This window comes from Crotalus tigris, unplaced genomic scaffold, assembly GCF_016545835.1.
Source record: "Crotalus tigris isolate CLP2741 ecotype Arizona unplaced genomic scaffold, ASM1654583v1 scf7180000017764.6130737, whole genome shotgun sequence".
NCBI classification, from domain to species: domain Eukaryota; kingdom Metazoa; phylum Chordata; class Lepidosauria; order Squamata; family Viperidae; genus Crotalus; species Crotalus tigris.
In genome coordinates this window covers 4692071-4719125 of record NW_024096618.1, presented here as the reverse complement: position 1 = coordinate 4719125, position 27055 = coordinate 4692071, and the positions used below count along the sequence as shown (strand labels likewise).

Genomic DNA, 27055 nt, shown 5'->3' with positions numbered 1-27055 from the left:
TGGATGTGATTCCCCAAGACTTCAGGTCAAAGTAAGGAAGTCTTTTTACCTTATCATTTGCAATTATGGGTTGATGCTCGGCATTTATAGTGTTTGCCCTTTTATACTGCTTGACAGTGTATTTATGAGTTGTACTAAATAGCATCTTGCGCTAAATATAAATTGTTAAGTGTTTTTTCTCAAATTTTAAGGGAAAACATTTTATTTTCAAATGCATGGAGTAAACTGTTGTATGTGTGTGTGTGTGTATGGTCTTTTCCTGTGGTTTCCTCAGTGTTGATATTGCCTATACGATTGGATTGCATCTCAAAAAATCGCAGAGACGTGAAGTTGGGATGGCCCCTAAGGCAGTGGTGGGATTCAAATATGTGAACAACCGGTTCTCTGTGTGGATGCCACTGCCTTAAGGCCATCAGGTCCAGCCTCCTGCTCAATGCAGGAATTAATATTAAAACCTATTCAATTGTTCTTCAGTCTTATCTGGAATACAGGCAACCCACCAACTCTCTGGGGTACTGGTTCCATGGGCAAAGTTTAGCTTTAATATATAAGCTAGAAGAGTACCTCTCTTTTGTATGCTGTTTAAACTAAAGTTGATATTGCATGAAAAAGAATCAATTGAATATTGCTTTAAAGCACAAGGCAATTCAAGAAAATTCTTAATTCCTTGAAGGAGACTACTAACTAAACATTTTTATTTTATTTCATTTTATTCATTAAATTTATATGTCACCCATTTCACCAATAAAGTGATTTTTGTACTGGCTGAAGTATGAAATAAGACCAGACCCAAATGATCACCCTCATTCCTTGACATTATTTAAATGTAGCAGCAATCTAACCTGCTAGATGCACTCAAAGATGTGACCTTTTACAGTCTAATTATAAATTAAACGAGATAACTTTATATATATATATATATGTTATACCTTACATAGTACTTGTTTATGGTACGATATCATGAATTCTGAACAGAATAAATATTTCAGTAATCTGTATGGACAGAATCTATCACTTTTTATTTTAATTTGTAAATGTATGTTTCTGGGATTCAAGATAATAATATTTACATCTCCCACCTGGAAGGGTTTTTTTTTTGTTTTGTTTTTGTTTTAAGGAACATAAAGAATCAAAAGCTTCCTTCATATGTTCGCAGCCATCTGACAATGAACCCCAACAATTACTGTAATTTATAGGGAGTGATTTATTCTCACCTGCAAGGGCCTGACTAAGCCCTTACAGCAGAAGCCCCCCAATCTTTTGGGCATCAGGGACCAGTTCCATGGGAGAGAGCTTTTCCGTGAACTGGAGGGGGTGTGGTTTCACGTGCTGCAGATGGGGCTTTGCTTGTTTACATAGCCTGATTTCTGGCCCAGTGCCGGTCCACAGACTGGGGATTGGGGACCCCTGACTTACAGCATCGCTCAGGCTACAAATATGACTAAAAGAATTTCTGTATGTTCTGTGCCATTTTGATAGCGTTTTCAAATCTAATTTTCTTAATGCTTAGGGTTCCCAGTGAGGCAGTTCTCCTCCTCACCCTACCTAAGATTTGGTTTGGATTTTTTAAACTATTTCATTTTTAGATCATGCTGTTTTGTTTGTTTGTTTGATTGGTGGGCTCTTTGCTCTGTATCCACCTGTGGTCTATTTACATGTAAAAAAATTTGTATGGGAAGTTTTGGCTTAGCACAATTTTTCCCCCTTTATGCTCTTCCTCTTAAGTTCACTCATGTTTTTTCTCTCTTTCCCAAAATCTCTGGTGTTTTTTAGCATGTTGTTTTACAGATACTAAGTAGAACACAGAGTGGTAAATAAGGAAGGCCACTCTTTTAATGCAGCTCTAAGGGACTGGAGGATCTAAGTGATCATATACATCAGTGGTCCCCAACCTTTTTGGCACCAGGGACTAGTTTCAAAGAAGACATTTTTTCCAAGGGAAGGGATGGTTTTAGTTTCACTCACTCGCCCACTCCTCACCTTGATCAGTGTGGCCCAGTTCCTAACAGGCCTCAGACCAGTACTGGTCCATGACCCAGGGATTGGGGACCCCTGATGAACATGATAATTCCCCTTATGTTTAATGTCTCAGTTGCAGAAGAGTCACCATGCACACCATCATTTTGTTTGTTGCTCATGCCCATGACCTAAACCTCTGTAGAAAAATTTGTTTAGCAAATGGAGTTGAGATTCAATTATCAACCATTTTCTTTCTCTCCCTGTCTCTCTTTTTTATGCAATACAGCCATTAAGTATTCTTTGAAATGTAGTTTAAAGAAAAGGAAGTTATTTGAGAAGTATAATTACCAGAAATAAGTCCTTGCCTCGCCTCGCCTCGCCTTGCCTTGCTCTTTCACTTTAAATCACAGCTTCAATCATTTCAGTTATAAAATCAAAATGTCTCTAAAAAGAATTATGGAAATACATTACTAAGTTAACAGTGAAAGTTATAAATGTATTGTGCTTTCACACCAGCCGAAAGAAGAAGACACATACTATACTAGGTCTTCGATGAAAATAGATAGTTCTGAAAATCTATTAAGAAATGAAAATTGTTTTACAATACATTAGCATCCACACATTTAAGAAATTACATCAGTTACAATACAGTAGTCGCTATAAATTTCTACTTGTCTGTGCTCAGCCATTCAACTTATCTTAAAATATGTAGACTTTATATCATCCTGACTGAGGCTTTTGAAGCAACAGAATATAACTTGAGGCATAAAATGGAAACCTTTAGATTAGAATCTGTGGTTTTGTTGTTATTCTGCTCCCTGTAACATTTGTAATGCATATGTTGTCCATCACTGAACATAAACTTGTATATTAATTCAGTATAAGGCATGAACAGCCCATTTAGTATTTTTTTCAAAGCTCAAATGTTCATAAATGCAGTGATTCACCAAGTACGTTTTGTATCTCCTTGCCTTTTAAACATTTAACTCATACATTCACTCCTTACTTGATCCTGGTAGGTTTCCGAACAAGTAGCAAGCCAACATGACCTGGACATTAGGAATCATAGAAGATATGAAGTGAACTAGGGAATCTGATGAGCTGTTGTTACAATTTGGTGATGTGTATGTGTATGTGAATGAGTCATAGGAGTGTGTTTTCTGACTTTTCCACTTACAAGACATGTATATCTATAAACATGGGTTTTTAATGAAAACAATAAGCAATTATGCATAGTTCCAAGAGTCCTAAAGAAGTGGGGCAGCTTAGAGATTCAGTAAAATAAACACACATCCCGATGAATGATATACTTGGGATATATATTGCATACCAGGCTGTATAAAGACAAATGAGCTTCATTCTTTTCAAGAATAAGAGTCATTTGTTATTTTCATGTGTCCATTTTAAATGTGTTATTTAGATTTGTGGAAAGAAAAATAAAAGAGGCGATTGACTTGCTGAGGGGTAATTCCCTTGAAACTCATCATCTTTCAATAAAATGCAGCCATACTTGTCTTCCACAGCGACATTATTTTCACAAACCTTGTCAGTCGTGCAACTGAGATAAAAAGAAATACAGTGAGAACCAAGACAAAGAATTATTTATGTTGCTCGCAATATTTTCCCAGTTAACAGAGTTGACTTGTCTTGTTCAGGATGCACTGTTTCATGATGGCAGCTGTTTCGGTAGCTTCAAATTAGGGTTCTAGGATTCATCAGTTCTAGAATTTAAATCAACAAATAACTTGATCCCTTTCCAATCTTACACTCATTCTTTGAGTTTCTACTTAATTCAGCACTAAAGAGTGTTAATGCTATTCCATTTTTACTCCTGTTAGTTCATGTAAACCAGGAGTAAAAATGGGGGGCCGGATGTGGCCCATGAAGTGGTATCATGTGGTCCATGAAGCCATCCTGGAAACAGTGAGGGAACGGCCCCTGCTGCCTTGGCCCTGGCCCAGGCCAGCCGGGGGCCAATGTACAATTTTGTGGTGGCCATCTATGCTGAAACGCATTCAGTCTTAGCTCCACAAGGCCGTCTAGAAACAGCGAGGAACCAGCCCGTCTTGTTGGCCCCACCCCCTGGGTGCATGCTGTGGAGGTGTCACCCTTTATGAGGAATGAAGAAATGGATCATGCCTTGGCGCTTGCCCTAGTCCCACCCCCTTCTGCCAGAGACCCTCAGATCTGTCCCACTCCTGCCCAGGCCCCCACAGGCACCCTTGACGCGAATGATATAGAGCTGGCCATACCTACCCAGTAGGCCACACCCACTCCATCCATGCTCACCCAGTAGGCCGCACCCATCCTGGTCGCACCCACCCGGCCCCCCGAGGACAACCACAATGCTGATGCGGCCCTCAATGAAATTGAGTTTGACACCCCTGATGTAAACAGTCAGTAGTAGATATACTACTTGTATACTTGGTCAAGGTAGGAAATATACATTCCTCCTTACTCTTTAACCAAATTATTCTCCCCTCTCTTGTTAATTAAAATTGTATATTTTGTTAGGATAAGTTCCTGCTATCCAAGCAAACTGTTAATAGAACAAGGTATATGTTATAAAGATCCTTAATGAGGAAAATTTGTTGCTCTCCTGGAATCAGGAGAAATCCTTATGCTTATCTTCTTATGAAGTTAAGCTCTTGTTACACAAGTAGTCCTTTGCGTACAACAGTTCATTTAGTGACCATTCAAAGTTACAACGGCACTGAAAAAGTACCTTATGACCATTTTTCACACTTACAACCATCGCAACACCCTCATGGTCATGTGATCCAAATTCAGACACTTGGCAACTGACTCATAGTTATGACGGTTGCAGTGTCCCAGGGCCATGTGATCACATTTGTGACTTTCTTACAAGCAAAGTCAATGGGGAAGTCAGAGTCACTTAAAAACCATGACACTAACTTAATAACTGCAACGATTCATTCAACAACTGTGGCAGCTGTGGTTGTAAAATGGGACAAATTCATTTAACAAATATTTCACAGCAACAGAAATGTGGGCTCACTTGTGGTCGTAAGTTGAGGACTGCCTGTATTAAAGCGTCATATCAAACCGTACGCAGTGTGTGAAAGGCATATTCATCTTCTCTTCAAGTAGATAACATTCTGACATTTAGTCATGACTGGAAACTTCTTATGGGCTTTTTGGGTAAAAATTGAATAATGAACTTGTGATTTATGTCTTTGATGATTAGACAGGATGGAGATTCAAAAGAAGAGTATTATGATGTAACTTGGAAGAGAGGTTAAAATATAACTCTACTTATAACTGCTGGGAAGAATATCAGAAGCCACATCTTTGTATCTTACTTCTTTCTTTTCTCTTTCTTTTTTCTATTCTTCCACTTTTTGCTTTCTCTCTGCTTTCTTTCTTTGCCCTTTCTCTTGTTTTTATCTTTCTTTAAATGTTTTCGATAAAAATCATGTTTAAAAGGTGACTAACATTCTGTTTTGATAATTGAAAATAGAAAAGGCTGCCTCAAGTATTTCTGTCCATCAGACATTCAAATATTTATTTATTTATTTTGTTTAAAAAAATATAGCTGCATTTTTTTGTGTTTTATATATTGATTTTAGATTTCTGTGTAACTGTATTGTTCTTTCCATTTTATCACTGAGATCTCAGTTAGTTTCACTCCAATAAACTAAGATTCAGATGCTTTGGATGGGGCATCCTGTAATAAATACAAAAATTCAAAATTTGGCTAAATTCAAAGAAAACGTAGAATTCCAATGAATTTACTAAATAAGAAAGAAAATTTGAATTTGGTTGTTCTAAATTTTGAAAGCAAATATTACCTCTTTTTACATTTTCCAGGTGAAATTGGTAAAAGAAAATGGAAAACACTTTTGGCAGAAAAAAACTAATAGACTGCTAAGTTAGTTTCAATATTTGCAGCTGGTTATTCAGTTAAACTCACAGTACTAGCTATAAAAATGTAATCACTGTAATTAATTGAGCCAATTGGATTCTAGGTTTTGGTATGCTTAGTTGATTTCTGACACTGTACAATTAAAGAATTCTTCTGTTTGGAAATTCTACATGTTAAGTGCTGAATGTGAAAAGAAGAATATAGAGCTTGATGGGATTTTACTGAAATTTTAGGCAGACTTCCGTTCCTATTATTTAAAGATTATGCCATCCTCCAAGTGTGATTCATATGATGAAATCATCTCAGATAATCTATTTGATTGCCTTCAATATAGCAGCACTGATACTAGCGCGGAAGCAACATAGCTGCTGAATCATTAAAAAACAAATAGCAATTCTTCTCTAAACCAGAATCCCAAATCATTTGGTTAATGATGTATGAAAAATGCAAAACATCATAATAATTACACCTTTGGCTTGATGGACATGCTTCCTTGGTAAATTTTAAAACCAATAACCAATAACTGCAACCCTAAGGAGTTGCAATTTACACCATTAATGGGATTCAAATATGTGAACAACCGGTTCTCTGTGTGGATGGCACTTCTGGAAGTCCATTCTAGGCCTGGGCAACAAAAAATTAGCGACCGATTTTGCCGAACTTGTGCAAACTGGCTGAATCCCACCACTGGTTTACACTTTGACATAGGGAAAACAACAGTAGTGGAGATAAGGATATATTCTTGTGGAAACATTAAAAAGATGATAGAAGAAAAGTATCCACTGAATATTTCAGAACAGCAGGAAAGATGGAAAGGACAGAGGGAGGACAAAGCAAAAAAAGTTTAGAAGAGTTAAAATGCCTATTCTAGCAAAACATGAAGGTACACAGCCCAAGAGATCTTTAAGGGAAGGTGTCATAGGAGTCCTTCTGTTGCTTGCTTCGTACTGCATCTTGCCAGCTTGACATCAGCAATGGCGGGAGGAGGAGAGATTGAAATGTGTGTGGTTAAGGGTGGGTGGGTTTGAAATAGATCTGGCCTTGACTATGAGGAGCACCAATCAAGCACAAGTTCAGCAAAAGGAATGTAGATGGGAAAGGCGCAAACCAAGATTCGTTTCCAAAACAACCTGAGAACTTTTAATTGGACGTTGACTGATAATAGGGGGATGGCCAGGGGGAAAGGAAAAGTTAATTGCATTGTTTTCGTGCCAAGGGAACAGATTCTGCCTGCTCTGATCTGCAACCGCTTTGTTCTCAATAAAGTATATTCTTGGAAAAAGAAATGAACCAGGAGTCTTTCTTTGCTGATTAAACTAAGTGGGATGGGTAACAGAAGGGCGAGGAATTTGGTCAGGACCAAAGCCAGTGCAAAGGTTAAAGAGAAGGTCCTGATAAGCAAGAAAAGGTGGCTAGTTTGGACAGAATAGTTGACAGACATGAAAGAATCAAGATTAAATCATGGAAAAGGTGGGAGAAAAAGTTTCCAAGTAGCTAGGGAAGATTTTCTGGAATATATTCTACACTAAAGGGACAGAAACATCTTGAAGTGGAAGATATTGATAGAAGCTTCAAATATACATTAACTGAACAATTTTAACTGTATAAGACACATGAACACACTGAAAAGGCTGAAGCAATCTTCATTCAAAGTGGAATGTGACTGCACAACTACAGTTTAGCTACTCTTCACTTGCTTTCTTCAATATATTTTCTATCTTACCTGGACCATTGGGGAAAAGTTGATGTTGAACTGTTCTTTTCTGCACAAATATTCTGGTCTGTTAAAATGTTTTTGCTTCCACTGTGGACAGATATGGGAATCTTCACTCAAGTGAAATTTTCCTATTTCTCAAAATTTAGGATAACATACAATATTCCTAGGGAATTTCTCTTAGAAATACAAGACTAATCTCTTGTTCTGTTTCTTCACCTGCTGTTTCTGACAGATATAGATGAATGTCTGGTGAACAATGGTGGCTGTGACCACTTCTGCAGAAACACAGTGGGAAGCTTTGAATGCAGCTGCCAAAAGGGCTACAAATTACTAACGGATGAACGAACCTGCCAAGGTAATTGCTTAAATTAAACCTTAATTCCTTCCTTCTTACATAGTGATGTCAGTGAGTGCCCACCAAAATGTTCCTGGATTATGCAACAAAGATTGATTGAAATAGCACTTGGAGTTGTTTTCTTTACCTAAGAGATGAGCTATGGGCAGAAGAGAGATTACAGGTAGTCCTTCACATGACCATAATTGATCCCGCAATTATGGTTGTCATGATGGTTGTTAAACAGGTCATCACGTGACTATGCTCAACCTTTTTACGGTGGGTATTACATGAACACCACAGTCATTAAGCAAACCCATTGTGTGTTATGGGGCATTTTTGTTTCTGGCAAAAACAGTGTGTATCTGTCAAGAGTGAAAATTTGGCAACCACATGCCTCTTTGTTTTCATCTTGCCATTAGAGAGGGGGTGGGGGGAGATGAGGCTTTCATCTGGGTAAGTTGGAGAAACAAAACCTTTCCTGTCCCGAAGGTTTGCTGAGACAAAGCCATCTGGAAACTTTTCAAGGACATTCCAGCAGGTGTGAAGAAGATAGCAGATGGTTCTCATAACAAAGAGTAATTGTTTACATGAGCTAGGTGGACGTCTGAGGGGTTGGGCTGGGAATGTCATTGTTATATGCTATGGTCAGATTTTAGAGTTAGTTTTCCTTCGCCTATACCATGCCATGTATTCAATAAACCAGTAAGCTTTTCGGAAATGAAAATAACCCTGGACTTTTTATTTGGTTATTCGAGCTGGAGGCTGACAGTATCATGGTCACGTGGCCGTGGGATACTGCAAATAGCTGTAAATGTGGGCCAGTTGCCGAGGTCTCGAAATGCAGTCATATGATTGCAGAGGTAGTTGTTGGAACTTCAAATCCAGGTCGCAAATAGCTTTTTAAGTGTCCGTTGTAACTTTGAATGATTGCTAAGCAACCAATCATAAGCTGAGGACATACAGGAAATATGTTTTAATTAATTAATTACGTCTTTTAATTAATTTTTTTATTTTTATTTTTTTTCATACACACCCTTTCTTAATTTGTTCTTGTATTTTTTTGTTTTTATTTTTTGGGAGCTGGTATTGACTTCTTAATAAAATTATCTGAAATAAAAGAAGTTGATATGCCAAAACAACTCCCATGTTACACTCCAGTATCCATTTTATGGAGAGTGTATCAAAGGAAAGCAGGCTGAGAGCAAGACTGAGACAGAGCTGAATATCAGCAGAAAGCGACATAATTTATAAATGTTAAACTTATATGTGTTCCTGTCAAGAATGAAATATACCCATGCCAGATGCCAAACTAGTGATGTTCAGAAAAACAAACATAGCAATACACACACACAAAGTATAGCGTGTGCAAACTAAACTAGGAAAAAATTATAGTTGGGTAACCACACCAGAGTTTTTTTCCTTGTTTTTCACCCTCAGAACCTCTGCCACCCGCCTACCTACACATTCTCAGAAATCTTCTCCTGTATATTTTTATAGTTTATTCCCAATGAACATCTGAACTTCAGGAGACAGCACTGACTGCAGCTATTTGCCAGTATTATTTTCCATACTTTCCATTTTTCCATTATTTTCCACTAGGGCTCACACATCTACTATCTACTGTTCTCAAAATTAAAACAGGGCTGAACTTATCCTATTACTATCACCAATTACCAAAAATCCACACATAGGGATTGAGGGATTAGTCAAGAAATGAACATACTATAGACCAGGAAGTGATACTGGCAACTAAAAGCCTTCTCCTTTCATCAAGTGAATAATATTTACATATACAGACCTAAAGATAGTAGTTTTTAATTGTTTTTAATCTTAATAATAATAATAAAGTTGGAAGGGACCTTGGAGGTCATCTAGTCCAACCCCCTGCTCAAGCAGGAAACCCTATACCATTTTGGACAAATGGCTGTCCAGTCTCTTCTTAAAAAGTTCCAGTGTTGGAGCATTCACCTTGATTAGTTTCCACCCGTTGCTTCTTGTCCTGCCTTCAGGCGCTTTGGAACATAGCTTGACTCCCTCTTCTTTGTGGCAGCCCCTGAGATATTGGAACACTGCTATCATGTCCCCCCTTGTCCTTCTCTTCGTTAAACTAGACATACCCAATTCCAGCAGCCTTTCCTTATATGCTTTAGCCTCCAGTCCCTTAATCATCTTTGTTGTATAGACTTAAAGCTAGCATGAGGACGTTAAAGATGCTAAATATGGGTGATAAAAGAGAAAATGACAAGAACCAATAGACCTAAGATGCTGGATCTGAAACTCAGATCCTATTTTAAAATACAGAGAAGTCTGTGGGAAGTGACTAATAATTTTATTTGTCTGATTTGTTTGAAATATCTCTTCACGTGAAAAATATTTCTTTCCTTCTCCAAAAGGGCTTTCATGCCTAAAATAGGAAAGTGCCATGAAGATTTTATCACGTTAATCCTTCTAAGATTCCAGAGGGGAGCAATGCACGGAAAAAGAGCTCATAATGATTTCACTCCCCTTCTTTGTAAATTGTGGAAGTGCCCTCTCCTGGCCCTTAGCACTTGCCTGGGAAAAGAGCAAGAAAGCTGTAGAAATCTCTGCATATTTATCATTACTACAATATGCTGTGGTGATGAATAGCAAATGTTATTCTCGCTGTGGGATATATATACTTAGGGTTGACTGATAAAAACTGTACTGTTAGTATCTTACTAGCAGAAACAGGTGATTTATGGATTTAGTTTTATCACGATTTTCAGAAGGATAATTGGTGAACAAGGGAGGAAAGGCGGAAGCAATCAGCAAAGTATGAATCACCATATTTCCTTTCTTTCTTTGCTGACAAAATGTCCTGGTGTTTGTTTTTAGTAGAAGAAGCAAGAGTGGTTTGAGGTTACTCATCAAGATTTAATTTAGAAGTCTTTTACGGGCCTTTTGTTTTTCAAATAGCTGGGGGGGGGGGGGGACATTTTTCAGTGTTGCTGAAAAAATGTGTGCCAAGTTCTTTTTGGCTTTTTCATCACCCCAGTTAGAATTAGAAAGTCTTAATTACATTTTCTCAAAATACAATATATATTGTTATTTCCCGTGAAATGCTACTGTTTATTTTAATTCTATTTGATGGAAAATACATTTCTTGAATTTATAGCGCATTGCTTCCAGACTCAAAAGACACGGGGCATAGATTTGGTGTAGTAGCCCTCCTGGGACTGCTCCTTGAATGAAGAGGGCTATTTATTTAAAAGCATGCCACTTCTCAGCATCAAACTCTCCCAAGGTAACCTATAAAACAGAACTAATTTTGCATACATTGGAAAACAAATAAATTTCATAGGCATAGCAGGATGATTTGTCTAAACCATTTAAATATTTTAGAAAGGATAATCCACCTGCAACATTTGCATTCTTTTCACCCTTCCACCATTAATCTAGTCTGCCGTGCTTATATTTATCAGTATTATTCCTGGACTTAGGTCTCTCAGATCTTGTGTTCCTCAAACCCTTTTGAAAAAATGAATATTTTGATATGTCTGAATAATTTCTTTCTAACAATAAAAAGGTTTTGGAATTATATTTCTTCCTTTCAAGGTTGATTTGATACTTAAGCTTTTTCTCCCTCTGGTCAGCAATATTCAGAGATGACAAATTGATGTATGACTGAAATGGATTTGATCTCCATGACAGCAACATAAGAAAAGATACCTTGATACAGTGGTGGGATTCAAATAGGTGAACAACCGGTTCTCTGTGTGGATGCCGCTTCCGGAAGTCCATTCTGGGCCTGGGCAACAAAAAATTAGCTGCCGGTTCTGAACCAGTGCGAACCGGCTGAATCCCACCACTGCCTTGATAGCAGGGTTCTAGTCAACCATTTAACTAAATTAACAGTCTAGTAGGTGATTAAGAGTGGTACAGGCTAATTTAAGACCAACAACTTTTTTTTCATTCTGACCTTTTAAATGGGAGATGAGAAACAGTTAACACTTTAGCAGAGAAAAGACTCCGTTTCTCACTAGAAAATCTAAGTTTTATTTTTATTACAAGGCTAATGAATTATTCAATCTGGAACGTTCAACCAAAAAATTATGATCTTCATGTCTTCTAGTTGTAGGTGAAAATATTCTGAGATCTTATTAGAGAAAATATGTCTCTATGAAGATGTAGAATTTGGCAGAAAAAAGAATTACTAAACATACCTCTTTCATTTTGGTGGAAATTTGATGAGGACTGTCGGATGGTTGTTGTTATGTATTGATATTGACTGTTAATGTTTTTGGGTAAATGTGTCTCCAACTGTTTTGGAGGGGAACTGAAGTTTATATTTGAGCAGGTAAACCAGCTCTAAATCTGATTGGTGGCTGCCTAGTTGTGGCATTTATAAATATTTGTCAGTCTGTCAGTTGAATTCAGTTCTGTTATTCTTGCATGCTTCTCCCTGATTTCCTCAGTATTTTGATGTTAAGTTTTCCAAACAAGCAATTTCTGCTAATATGTTCTATCATTGCTAATAAAGATAGCAAATATAGTTTAGTCCTCATAAGAAAGATTCTCATTAGAGAGAAAGTTGAGGCTGAAGATGAGTTGGCTTTCATCATTTTAAGCAACTCTGGACAGCTTACAACAAATATTTGAGCTTCACCTCTTTTCACTATAGCCATGTATTTTCTATATTAGAAAATACATGTTACTCAGTTTCATTTTGCTCCAAATAAGGGAAAAAGTACAAGCAAGGGTACAACTGCCAAATCTTAGTCTGAGGATTTGTGTGAAGTGCATCCTCTCATTCTACTTGCAGCCAGGGCTTTTTTGATCATAGAATGCACAGAATGGCGTTCCGGCACCTTTTTTTGAATGGAAGAACCGGTTCCTTCTAAGCTGCCAGCGCAAGTACAGGTATGCTGCAGAGCGATTTTGTGGACACCCAGCAGCCCGACCCAGGCTCTGGAGACCTGGAAAAGGCCTCTGCTGCCCACATCTATGGCTGCTGAGCGATTTTGCATTCCCCCCCCCCCCAGCCGATCCAGGCTCCGGAGGCCTGGAAAAGACCTCCGGAGCCCAGATTGGGCTGCTGGGGGCCCGCAAAATTGCTACGCAGCTATGGATCCAGGCTCTGGAACCTTGGAAAAGGACTCCGGAGCCCAGATCGGGCCACGGGGGGACCGCAAAATCATTCCCTGGCCATAGATCTGGGCGGCAGAGGTCTTTTCCAGGCCTCTGGAGCCCGGAACGGGCCGTGGGGGGCTGTGGACGCATCCCCTGGCCTCAGATTGGAGCGGCAGCAGGAACCACGGCAGAGAGGAGAGAGTCCTTTTCCAGGTGAGTGATCTGTGCATGGGAAGCTCCCTAAAGAGGTTTCTTCTCCCCGCCCCCGCTCCCCCCGGCTCCGTAAAGGGCTTTCGACTGGAGCTGGAGCTGTGTGTGAGTTCCGGCACCTTTTTTTTTTTTTTTTTTTACAAAAAAAGCACCATCTGCAATTGTTGTTTGCTGATCCCAAATAGGGCTAAGAATTTGAGGATATACTGCCGTTTTTTTGAAAGATCAGTTCCTGCAGGAATCAAACAAATGGTTGAAATCAGAGGTTGATTAAGAGAATGATTCCTGGATAAATTTTAGAGTTATTTCTTTATCTCATAATGTGTTTCTTTTCTGTAGACTAAGGTAGGGAAATACCTTTCTCTTTTCTATACAAAGTGCTGAATTCCACATCAGACTGGGGAGTCTGTAGAGAAAGATTGCAGAAAATGTGGAGGCTTGACCATAGGCTAGCAGCAGATTTTACTAAAACTCAAAAGAGTTTATAGAGTTGTAGGCATTTAAAGTCTAAAAGAAAGGGAAAGAAAGTCAGGATTACCTAGAAAAGAAGGATTGCTTTGGAGTATATAAAATGGTTTTGATTGTTTTTAAGTCATTCTACTTTAATATTTTCAGGATCATAAAATATAAGTACACAGGGGCATATTATGTGAAACACCAAAACCAAAGCAACAAGAGAATTTGGGGGGTGGGCGGGAGGGATGTAATTTTAATCACAAATTCCCCTTGTTTCAGACCCACACTAATCCCCTCCTCCCATCAACTGTGTTGTGAAAATAGGATTGCCTTCTCCAAGATCAGAAAAAAGTCCTAGGGTAGCCCCACAAAAATGGGCCCCTCTAGGAACTCCATTTTGCTTCCCATGGTCCAGCAGTAAGGTGACCAACCGTCCTCCTTTAGGGAGGACAGTCCTCCTTTTGTAAGTTCTGTCCTCCCTCAAAAAGTGTCCTCCTTCATGTCCTCCTTTTCAATATTTGAAGACTAATCTGCAGGGCTTTTTGTTTCTCATAGAACGCTCAGAACGACGTTCTGGCACCTTTTTTGATGTTTTTTTTTTCAACTTTTGCATGAGCTGTGCTACTCCCACTATTGGCTTTTGAAAGCCAATAGGAATTGCTGCTGAGTGAGCCAAAACACCCAGCTGGCAAACTTTGTGCATGCAAGTTGTCTGTATTATTGTTGCAATGAAATAAAATGTTTCTTTTATTTACGATATTTTTTCTTCAATTTATTTGTGTCCTCCTTATCATTGTAAAAAAGTTGGTCACCTTATCCAGCAGTAATATAGGAATTGGATGGGGTAGGAAGGGTGAAGTCAAATCTTGCCAGCTCCATCTGGAGTGGCTCTGACTTCAAATACACCACCACAGAATTTTAGAAAATATCCATTAGAAAGAAAAGCTCTCATTTGAAGGGAAATTCATACAGGCATAGATTCAATAGGTATATATTTACAGATGGCCTCTCAAAGAAACAGTTAATAACCAGTTCTTCTCATATCTTTTGGGGATTCTGTTTAGAAAGAGAGATTAAATTATGATTAGCGTTAGGCTGTCTTTCAGTGCACCTGACAGTTGAGGGGAGAAAGTGATACAGGAAGTTAGCCAGTGACACAAGTCTGTTTTACCACAAGTCTACATTTAGGGGAAATCATCTAAAGATTAACACATTTAAGCATGATGAGAAAAAAGTGCCAAGAAATCATTTTTTTCCTATTTTCTTCAATCTGAGGGTCACAGCCCCTCAATCTGAGCCCCCACAGTCCCTAGGTTGCTCATCCATGGCTTCATCTATTTTTATAAAATTCAAATCAGAATCAAAGATTTCTTTTTCATATTCTCAAATGGCACTTTCTTTGCTCAGAACATTTGGATGCAAATGGAAAAGTATCTCCCAAAGTGACTATGGACTCTCCCCAAAGTGCACATAGTAATATATCCACTGAAATTATCTGCTGCTTTAACTATCTCAAGAACGAGAATGGGTGGGAAACATTTGGAGTGCTTAGAAAAAGAACATTATATACAACAATAAGCATCACAAATTTTTAAAAGTGTAACTATTATCTTAGTGAGGGCTATTTTCTTGTTAAACCATCAAAAACTAAATTTAGCGAGGTTGCAAAGTTAATTTCTGGTTTGACACAAGATAGAGATTCAGTAGTGACTCTCTGTGGTCAAAATGAACACTACAGCTGAGTATGACATTTCAACTCATATTTTAAACACTAGTTTGGTCCTCTTTCTATTTACCCAGCAGCTGCCTTAAGTGACATTTTAATGGAAATAATCTGCGGGAAAGAAAATACAGAAATCTATGCCACTGCATATGGACCGTTTGTTCCACATGGAAGGCACATAGGTTCTGCTTGCAGAAAATCAAAGCTTGTACTGTATGTTTTATTCATAGTTTGACAGCTGTTAACCATGACTTATGATAGGCTATTAAGAAACATGGATATTTTTAATATGTGTGTTGGTTAAATTTACAACTTCTTATACTACTTCTTCTCTCCCTTTTTTCAAATCAAGATATAGACGAATGTTCATTTGAAAGGACCTGTGATCACACCTGTATCAACTATCCTGGAAGTTTTGAATGCTTATGTCACAACGGTTATACATTATATGGAATGACACATTGTGGAGGTTGGAAGATTGACTCTTTTTTATACTTTTTGCATGAAATTCTTTCATAAAGCAATGTTGTCAAAACTGCATTACCAAGAAGGTAGATTTTGAAATAGGCAAAGAATCTTAAAATATGGAAAGACAAAAGAAAATCTAATTTTAAAATGAGAGAATGTTATTCGTATTTGTAGATTTCTTAGCAGTAGTTATTCAGCATTTTAAAGTTTGGTCAATTGTTCATAAAAAGATCATTTTTCATGTAAATGGCTGCTAAAGTAGTAATGGCTGTGATTCAGATACAAAGGAAAAAGGCTGCTACGAAGAGCAGAGCAACTCCTTAAGCAGCTCCTATTATGTGGCTGCCCCAATCCCAGGAAGAGATGCTTTTGGCTATAATGGGTAGAATTGCTGTCTGTAAGCCCTCATGCACTCTAAAATACATGTTCCCTTCAAAGGAAACGTACACCGTAGCTCTAGTAATTGTTAATCTAGTTTGCATTTATCATTTTTATTGATCATTTTTTCCATAAATTAAATGTCAGAATTGTTTGCTTTCTGCATAATAATTTATTTGTCCCAGCAATCTTTTTTTCAGAATTATTTATATTTTGTGAATATTATTATTATTATTATTCATTAGACATGAATCTCAGTCAACTGAACATTCAGGTTGGCTGGCGCTGATGGTTGACACAAGTTGCTATCAGCATCCTAGGTGTCAACCAGGTACCTCTTTAAAATATTATTATTATAATACATATCTATGAAAAAGATAGTATTCGCAATAAATTATATAATTCATGCCCTACCAAAACATCAACTCAATGGTCCCCAAGATTAGTTGGTAGAGGAACCTAGAAAAGGAATAAAAATGGAGAAGCCAACATGCCTCACATTTATATGTTTGAAAGAGACACAATGCTATTTTCATGTTAAGCTAGGTTGAGGACTGCCTTTATCTCTCATGATTTTCATCTAAAAGAGCTTGAATTTCTGATGAAGAATTATTGGAGTTCCCAAAAAATTAGGATAACACATTTTATTAAAAGACCTAAATTATTATGCAGCTCTCTTTATCAGATGCATAGAGTGGCTAGGCTGATAAAGGTTTTATATTAAAACGGGCAGCAGGAAGAATGGGAAAGCAGGATAGTTTATACAGATGCAGAGATTACAAGTGCATTATCAATTAACAATTGTAATGCGTTAAAACCCCATTGAGATTGCCTGAAACTGTTTGATGTGTATTCAGCAACCTCATAAAGGATTTTATTTATTTGCTAGGGCTATTTATTTATTACGTAAATGTACAGACCTCCCAACTTAAACCACACTCCCCTTCTGTAGGAATTATCAGACTGCATCTCCAACCCTAAAAGCATGCTGGAAAACCTAGGTCTTCAGTGTTTTTTTAAAAAAAAAATCTCAGGAAGGTAACATTCAACCTGATTTCCAGGATGACAGTATTCCACAAGGGGAGAACGACTGAGACTCTCTATGACTCTGCAGAAGACACTCCCCCTCTATAAAGAATTACAATATAAAGAGTTTAATTCTTTAAGGGGACATAGGACACAAGTTAGTTTTAAACTAGTCTAAATTGTCATAGAGACAACTTGTAAATATTAACTAAGTGATGAAACAGTTATTGCCAAGGCTGAGGATAGCATAGGATGGGAGTCATCTGTAAAGAAATAACTACAACTATTAAACTGAACTGTAGCTAACCATTTGTTCTGCTGAAGTGAAAGTCTCCAAAGTTTTTTTGCGGTTTTCTTGACAACGATATAGGAAGTGCTTGGTCATTACTTTCTTCTTTAGGGTGTTTTTACTTTATAGTCTAGTCCAGGGGTAGGCAACCTTGGCTCTTTTATGACTCGTGGACTTCAACTCCTAGAATTCTTGAGCTAGCCTGGCTGACTCAGGAATTCTGGGAGTTGAAGTCCACGAGTCATGAAAGAGCCAAGGTTGCCTACCTCTGGTCTAGTCTAATGTTTCTCAAGCTGGTCAGCTTTGAAGATATGTGGACTTCAACTCCCAGGATTCCCCAACCAGCATGGGAGTTTGGGGAGTTGAAGTCTACACATTTTCAAGCTGCCAACACTGAGAAACATTGTTCTACTCTATATTCTTTCCAGGATTTCCAGATTGTCTGCTATCTGAATACTAGTTGTTGAGATTTTGGTTGGGTTATATTTTTTTTTAGGAACAGTGAACATTGATATAAAACATTGCATTGAGTATTATTCAATATTAAAATACAATGTAGTATTTTTAAAATATTGTTCATGCAAATGGAAACAAAGCCTTACAAGGCAATGCTATTTAATTTAAATATATCTTTAGATGTGGATGAATGTAGCATCAACAATGGAAGCTGTGAATATGGATGCCTTAATACTGTGGGAGCTTATGAATGTTTATGTCCATCTGGAAAAAAATTACACTGGAATAAAAAAGATTGTGTTGGTAAGTAATACTGTGTAATAGACATTTTCCATTCTTTCACTTGTTGTATGAATGTCCGAGTAAATAACTTTTATTTTTCAAGCCTAATAGTGTACCCATTCAGTATTTATCATATATTGTGAGAGGGACTTTCTGCATTTTTCTTTCCTTTGTTGCACAAATTCTTCCTTCCCTTTCATTTAATTCTTAATCACATTTCCTTCATAACGAGCATTTTCTCCAAATGGAGGTAAAAGTAATTGATTTCAGTTTTATTGTTTATTTATTTTTACATAGTCCCAGTTTCCAAGTGGTGCGAGCTATTAGCCAAAAAATAAGCATTAACATTAGTGATATACTAATAATACAAAAATAATAATCTTTAAAGTCATATTGGGAATTACAAATGAAAAAATGTAAGTGCTTTGATGATAGTTCTCAAATAAATGCAAATCTGAACAACTCTGATTTTAAAGCTTTTCTAAAGGTCTGTAGAGATGGAACATTCAAATTTTGGAGGGGGAGGCTGTTCCATTAGGTGACTGTCCTTGATGAAAACCGGGAGTTTGTCGCTTTGGCCTAGATCTCATGTTGGTGAACTACCAACTACCATTAACTACCTCTAGTCTATATGGATGGGTAGGATCTACTTGAAATAGATAGTCTAGGCCAGTGAGGGCGAACCTTTTAGAGACCAAGTGCCCAAAAACTGTCCTGTCCCACCCCCCCCCCCAGCCTGCCTGTGCTTTGCCACTGCCCCGCCCACCTGCAGGGCCACTCACCGGCTCCACGGCCTGCTGCAGCAGATCGCCCAGGCGGCCTTGCAATGCCATGGCAACCATGCCCTCCACCCGCACCCTGCAGCATCATCTACACACAATGGGGCGCAAGGGTGGAGTCTTGTCCCTGCTGCCTGGCTGCGCTGCTCCGTGTGGGCCGTGCCTGGGGGAGAGTCTCCTCTGGGGGGAGCTGCTGGTGAGAGAGCTGTGGGGGGGGAGCGGGGCTGGGGCAATGGCGCGCGTGCCCACAGAGAGGACTCCGAGTGCCGCCTCTGGCATGTGTGCCATAGGTTCGTCACCACTGGTCTAGGCAGTACCTAGATGTCAAACTATCTAGGTCAGCACATTGAATTGTACGTTAGAGGTCTACTGGTAAACAACATAGATAGTCTAGGCCAGTGATGGCGAACCTTTTAGAGACCGAGTGCCCAACTCCCCAGCCTGCGGGATAGTCTAGGCCAGTGATGGCGAACCTTTTAGAGACCGAGTGCCCAACTCCCCAGCCTGCGGGTGTGTAGAATAGTGACTCATCCTCCAATGAGCATTTGAGACCAACTGCAGTTTTTAGAGCTGCCCTTTGTATAGCAAATTGAAGGAATCTAACCCATAGGTGAGAAGGATGAGGGATACTGGGGTATGCTTCTTCAGGAAAAGCTAGTAGAGCAGCTTAAGTGGAAAAAGCTCCCTGAGGATAGCTACAGACTCCACTTTTCTATCCATCCGTTGCTATGAATCTCAGGATCCTCACATGAAGAACCTGCTCCTGCTGTGAGAATGCTGGCCTCTCCACAGTTACCACTGGAGTGACCTCCTTTTTTCCCAAACACAATGGATAATACAGGTAGTCTTCAACTGAGCCCAAAATTTCTATTGTTAAGTGGGACATTTGTTAAATGAATTTTGCCCCATTTTGAAGGATGAGAGGGGACATGATAGCAGTGTTCCAATATCTCAGGGGCTGCCCCAAAGAAGAGGGAGTCAAGCTGTTCTCCAAAGCGCCTGAAGGCAGGACAAGAAGCAACGGGTGGAAACTAACCAAAGAGAAGCAAACTAGAACTAAGGAGAAACTTCCTGACAGTTAGAACAATTAACCAGTGGAACAACCTGCCTCCAGAAGCGGTGAATGCTCCAACACTGGAAGTTTTTAAGAAGAGACTGGACAGCCATTTGTCTGAAATGGTATAGGGTTTCCTGCCTGAGCAGGGGGTTGGTCTATATGACCTCCAAGGTCCCTTCCAACTTTATCATCATTATTATTATTTATATACAGATCTAGGAATAAAAAGGGTGGATACCAGTCGTCACAATGGTCTTATGGAAAGGATGAACCATCTGAATTAGTCACTTCCTTCCTGCTTTTTTCTTCCTCAGAGATGGTGAAATGTTTGCCCGGTGCCAATCCAGTTCCCAAGGCTCAGTTGCTCTGTAGCAAATCAGGAGGAATTGAGAACTGTTTCTTATTCTGTCCATCCAACACCCTTTTCGTTCCAGGTTGGTATCTAAAAACATTTTTCCCCTGGTCCATAAAATAAGTTACACAGAGTTGTCTGCAAGGTATATTGAAAAAGGTCAAGATGGTGTCACAACGATGCAATTGAAGCTCCACTCATTTTTACAGGCAACATACACACTACCTGTATTCTTAACTTTTGACCACAGAGAGGCATTAAAAGTGAGTTAAAATACATCTCAGTTAGTACCATTCAAACAAATAGTTTGTAAACACAACTGGGGACAGGACAAATGGGAACAATATTCAGTAAAGCTTTTTGTAAGCTATTACTAATAATTAGGTTATTGTACAAAAAAGTTGAGCATTGAGGTTGCCCTTTGAGGCTTTTCACTGACCATTCAATCACGGTCCCTGTCCAATAGCCTTACTGGGTTAAATTAGACTGGGACCTTTTGGCCATTTAAAAGCATATCCTTACCTCCAAACTTTGGGTAGCGAACATTCCAGCTTTTTCAAACGAGACTTTTCTCCTCTATGCTGAGTTCTCTGGCTGACCTATTCAGGCAGTGAGGGACAATTCTTTCAGTAGGTGTGAACTTAAATGGACTCCAGAAGATGGTAGAGGACAGGAAGACCTGGAGGAACGTTGTCCATGGGGTTGCGATGGGTCGGACACGACTTCGCAGTTAACAACAACCACAACAAAACATCTCTGGTTTGCATTGTCATGTGGCAATAGCTGACTAACCATGTGAACTTATTTTCCTCTGTTCTGGAAATCATAGTAAAATCATCCCAACCAGCACCAGTAGCAACCTATTCTAGGGCTCTGTTTGAATGCACTTGTAATATGCTTGTGTCAAATGCTTGCCGCATCCCCCAGCCTTAGCCCAATCCTGGGGTAGAAGTTTCTTCACTGTCTGATGAACATTTGGTGGGAGGGGAAGAGAATAAAATCCCCGCCCTTAATTTGCTTTATAGTCTGTGAAGAAGAACAGCACCATTGGCAGTGTGTGTGTGTGTGTGTGTGTACAGCAAATGTTTGTGCTGCCCCAGAACCCATAGAAAGAATCCTTAGGCAACTGTTGATCTAAGCTTTTCTCTGGCTTCATCCTATCCCAAAGCTGGCAGCTATCTAGGGGAAAGTTATTTACAGGTATAAATGACTCGGGTCTTTGTGATTATCTTGATCAACTAAACATGTGACAATGATTGGGTACATCTGGATGTCAAACCAGCTTTGTACCCAACTACTTTAATTAACATGAATACGTATTAATAATATTTCTATAGGTCAGTGGAAGGAAAAGATGATACTGAGATATATATATTTCTCTTTTCATTTTGTTCAGATTCAGAAAATAGTTATTCAGTAAGCTGTGGAGTGCCAGTACAACAGGGCAAGACACAACAAAAACGCAACAGTACACTACCAGGTTGTATGGGTAAGAACACTGTTTGAAATTTGTTGACATAATTAGTATAACATCTTGCATGTTAATAATCTTGGTGAGCGACTCTATTATATCTTTTGGGTATACAATATGAGTTTAAAAGGAAGCTTCCCTAAGGAAATACAAAATAATACACTTGTGCAGTACTTCAAACCTGAAGAGGAAGAGAAATGCTCTCGAGAACGGGTGTCAAACTCACCGTGTCACATGACGTGTCACGACGTATTGCGACTTTTTTTGCATTGTCAGAGCTGGGGTGGACGTGGCCTCATATGATGCAACTGGCCTGCAGGCTGGCAGTTTGATACCCCTGCTCTAGAGTGCAAGGGCTGGTTCTTTTATGAATTCCTTACAGCAGCTGCACCTTTTTCCAAGATGATGTGACTGCTTGCAGTGACATTCTAGAAAAAAAATGTGGGTTGGCCCCAAGTGCATCCCAGCATGTGCCCTACCCAGAAAGCACCTGGGGGCTTCCTCAACAATTTCATCACCTTGTGCCTGGTCAAACTGTGGGATTTGCAGATGACCAGAGTCCTTGGCAAAATAGCAATAGCACTTAGATTTATATACCGCTTCACAGTGCTTTACAGCCCTCTCTAAGCGGTTTACAGAGTCAGCATATTGGCCCCAACAATCTGGGTCCTCATTTTACCGACCTCAGAAGGATGGAAGGCTGAGTCAACCTTGAGCTGCTGAGAATCGAACTGCAGTCAGCAGAAATTGCCTGCAATACTGCATTCTAACCTCTGCGCCACCACCATTGTTCCAGCAAGGCCTTTGCACTGCCACTAACCCAAAACCTCCTAAGTTACTGGGAACTGAAGGAAATAAAGTGACTGAAAAGACACCTGGAGCAGCAATGGTAACAAATCAGACATGGACACAAGTGAGGCCTGGTAAGAACTCATGTTTAGCCTTATACAGTGAAGGGGCCATTTTTTTTACCCCCTGATCACAATTGCAGGTCCTAACCCAGTGGCCTTGCTGAGAATTATCCAAGCCCTTTGGTGGAAAGGTGGATAGGATCCTGCCCAGAACAGATATAATTTATTTATCTATCAAATTTATATACCATCCATCACACTTGCATGACTCTGAGCAGTTTACAAATAAAATGTGAAGATTTCTTGGCAGAATGTTGTTCATATCTGTTCTGGGCTGGATGACAGTTGGGTAGAGTCCATGATCATGACCAGGCAGCATCTGTGGAGGGACCTGTTTTGTTTAATTTTATGGAACTGGAGGAAGTAGAAAGGGTTCTTTGAATTCTGTCAGTCGTAGGCTAGATCCATGCTTCTGCTGGGTCCTTTGAGTGGCTAGGCAGGTATGAAGAGGCAATCACTACTACTTTGAGAAAGGAGGTAGCACTCTTATAGATGCCTTCCCTGTCTTCAATTTTCACCTTCTCTCCAACTTGCCGTACCTGAGGAAGATTGTTGAGAAAATATTGCACAATTAGCTGCAGAGAATCCTAGAGGAAACATTCTATCTGGATAATTTTCAGTCGGGTTTCAGGCCTACTCATGAAATTAAAATGTTCTGTGACTTGTGAGTGCTTCTGGACTCTCAGCTTTGGCTGGTGTGCCAGTTGCAACCCTCTTTGTAACTAACACCATCACCTGATCTGACTATTGCAACATTTTTTTTTACATAGGACTGCTTTCAGGGATGCCCCAGAAACTACAACTAGTACTAAACTGAGTCATGAGAAGCTACTGGCAAGACAATATCACTAATGTGGAATATCGCCTGTTTTGGAGTTCCTGAATTGATTGCCAATAGACTTTGCTCATTACCTTTGAAGCCCTATAGAAATCGGCGCTAGGACTTCTGCCCATCTATCCAGTCCTTTAAAGAGGGCCTGTTGAAAACTCCCCCGTGAGGTTTATGATGATATGGGCTACATAATGGCCTGGGGCAGTTCCTACTTTATCTCCTTCTTGAAGGTACATGTAGCACCTTCCTTGTCGATACTCCAAAAGCAAGCCAGGCTGCATTGCTTTGGTCAGTGATGGTGAACCTTTTAGAGACCGTGTGCCCAAAAACTGCCCCCCGCCCGTATTCTGCCTCCTGCGCTACCTGCTCTGGCCCCACCCGCCCCCTGTCCCGCCCACCCGCAGGGCCACGCACTGCCTTCCTGGCCCACCGCAGCAGATCACCCAGGCAGCTCTGCAGCGGCATGGCAGCCATGCCATCCGCCCACACCCCGCAGCATCATTTGCATGCTATGGGGGGTGAGGGCGGAGTCTTGTCCCTGCTGCCTGGCTATGTCCTTGGCTGCACTGCTCTGTGCGGGCCGCGCCCAGGGGCAACTGTCCTCCTGGGGGCTGCTGGTGAGGAGGGGGCCATGGGAGGAGGCGGGGCTGGGGCAACAGTGCGCATGCCCATAGAGAGGGCTCCAAGTGCCACCTCTGGCACACGTGCCATAGGTTCGCCACCACTGGCTTTGGTGATTCTCAGTCCCTTGAGGTCCAGAGACATGGTGTTCTTCACCTACCTGGTACTTTGGGATTCTTTGACTATGCATTTTATTTCAGGCATTGTTATATTCTGCCTGGATTCCATTGGGATTAGGGTATAAACATTGTAAATAAGTAAATAAGTCTTTGATAGCTTTAAAAAAAAAAGAACATTTTTCTTATCTACCAAACTTCTAGAATGCCAGTTACCAATCCATCATGGTTTTTGTTTCATTAACCTGGCTCAGTAAAAAAACAATAATATGAAACGTGTGGTGTTTGGTTATTTCATCAAATTTTATGCTACTCACAAGGCCAGCATTAAAAACAGTGATATAAAATTATTGTTTAACCTTTCTCTCATTTATTCAAAAAACCTCTCCAGGGCTATCTTTTACTTTCTTAAAAACATAACGTAGATTATCGTTGCTTTTCTTTCTCTAGACATCTTAATGCCACCCATCAAACAGAAGGCTCGTTTTAAAATTAAAGATGCCAAGTGTCATTTAAGGCCTCGCAACAAAGAGAAGATTAAGGAGGCTGGAAAGCAGCAAGTTCTTCTAGGTACAAGAGACTACGGGTTTCTTCTTAATCATTCAGAAAAAAAAAACAAAAAACCAAGTGAAACACTACATTTTTTTCTCGGTTCTGTTAAATTAACTTTTTGGGTTTTGGTTAATTCTGTTTTACAAGTTGTGGGAACTGCCCTAATGGTTTTCTTTTAATTGTAATGATAGTGGTACAGTAACAGGAATAAACTACAGGTAGTCCTCAATTTACATTTGTTTAGCAACCATTCCAACTTACAACAGCACTGAACAAAGTGACTTATGAGTGGTCCTCACACCTATGACCCCTGTAGCATCCCCACAAGCACATCATCAAAATTCGGGCACTCGAAAATTCAGTATATTTAGAATGGTTGCAATATCCCAGGGTCATTTGATTGCCCAATTTTATGACCTTTTGTTGCCATGGTTATTAAGTGAACCACTGCAGTTAAGTAAACATATTATATATTATAAACATATTATTATTTATGGTGGACATGCCCAGTTGCAAAAAAATACTGGACTACAATAAGAAAATGGATCAAAGAAATAATAGACCTACCCGTAGACTGGAAACCAGAGATCTTTTTGTTGGGTATTTTAAACAGAAAATATAGTAAAGAAATATAGTACTTAATTTTACATATAATAACGGTGGCAAGAATAGCATATGCAGTGCTGGAAAAATGAGAATATACCATCAGAGGAAGAAGTGATAAGAAAAATCCTGGACTGTGCTGAGATGGACAAATTAACAAAAGAGATAAAAGAAAAGGAAGACACAGAGTACTATATAACATGGAACAAGTGGTATGACTGGTTAGAGACTAGAAATAATAGAGGAGAATAAATATGGAAAGGTCAAAAGTGAAAATATGTGTATAATAATGTATAATAATATGAATTATTCTTAATAAGAAGTAGAATATGAAGGAAGAAAAATGTAAATAAGAAACAACGGGGCAATAAGGACAAATATTCAAAAGAAGAATAATGGGAGAAATGTAAATAATAGATTACCATTACGCAATCGCTATAAAAAAAAGGGAGAGGAGTATATATTGTGTGTGTATGTGTGTTATGTTTTGCTTTGTTTTGTTTTGTTCTGTTGGTTAAATAAATAAATAAATAAATAATAAAAAATTACATAGTTTTTAAGCGAATCTGGCTTTCCCCCATTGACTATGCTTGTCAGAAGCCATCCTTCTCTCCACCTTGCTTAACAACAAAAATTCTGCTCCCAACTGTAGCTGTAAGTCAAGGACTATCTGTACATCATCCAAAGGGCCCAGTTAACCAACTGAGATTAATCCTAAAAAGGCCTGTGTTTCCATTCTGAAGGGGAAAACAGCTCACAATCTGCAAAAGAAGAAGAGAGGTGAAACTGAGGGAGTGGGAAGTGAATGAAGGAGAAGAAAATTAAGCACTAAATGGATTGTTCATATATATGATTCCTAAAAAAGAGAAGCTGTACTAGGAAAAAAAATGGAGGGCTATAATTTTGAAAAGCCTTTTTTCCCTGGTGTTAAATAAATGAGTAGCCCAGTCTAATTAAACCGTGGTTTAACTTCTCTTGATATGACTAAAGGAACCATTAAGGATATTATAGTATAAAATCTGCTGTCTGCAGTGTCTTGTAACTGGAAACTTGCTTATTTCTGATTGTCACTTTCTGCATTCGTTATCAATTGCTGGGGCAGGGATGGGAGGGAGGCAGGAAGGGAGATGGGCAGGTGGCTATTATGGACTTCACAGGTGTAGGTAGTCTTTGACTTACATCCATAACTGAGCCCAACATTTATGTTGCTAAGAGAGAAATTTGTTAAGTGAGTATTGCCCCATTTTAGGACCAGTTGTTAAGTTAGTCACATGGTTGTTAAGTGAATCTGGCTTCCCCATTGACGTTACTTGTCAGAAGGTCACAAAATGTGATTACATGGCCCTGGGACACTGCAACCATCATAAATATGGACCAGTTTTTAAGCATCCGATTGTAAATCACATGACCATGGGGCTGGTACAACAGTCACAAGTGTGAAAAACGGTCGTAAGTCATTTTTCAGTGCCATTGTAACTTTGAA

The 27055-nt window shown here is 39.3% G+C and overlaps 1 protein-coding gene across 2 annotated transcripts in view; it reads left to right on the top strand.

The window, feature by feature from the left end:
* Positions 1-27055, top strand: part of SCUBE1 (signal peptide, CUB domain and EGF like domain containing 1) — a 190852-nt gene that overhangs the window by 151306 nt on the left and 12491 nt on the right. For both annotated transcript variants that reach the window (XM_039341335.1, XM_039341333.1), the window contains 6 exons: positions 7795-7917; positions 15732-15848; positions 18177-18299; positions 20429-20548; positions 21863-21955; positions 24868-24987. In XM_039341335.1, coding sequence (XP_039197269.1) covers positions 7795-7917; positions 15732-15848; positions 18177-18299; positions 20429-20548; positions 21863-21955; positions 24868-24987 — 696 coding nt within the window. The remainder of the gene's footprint in view (positions 1-7794; positions 7918-15731; positions 15849-18176; positions 18300-20428; positions 20549-21862; positions 21956-24867; positions 24988-27055) is intronic.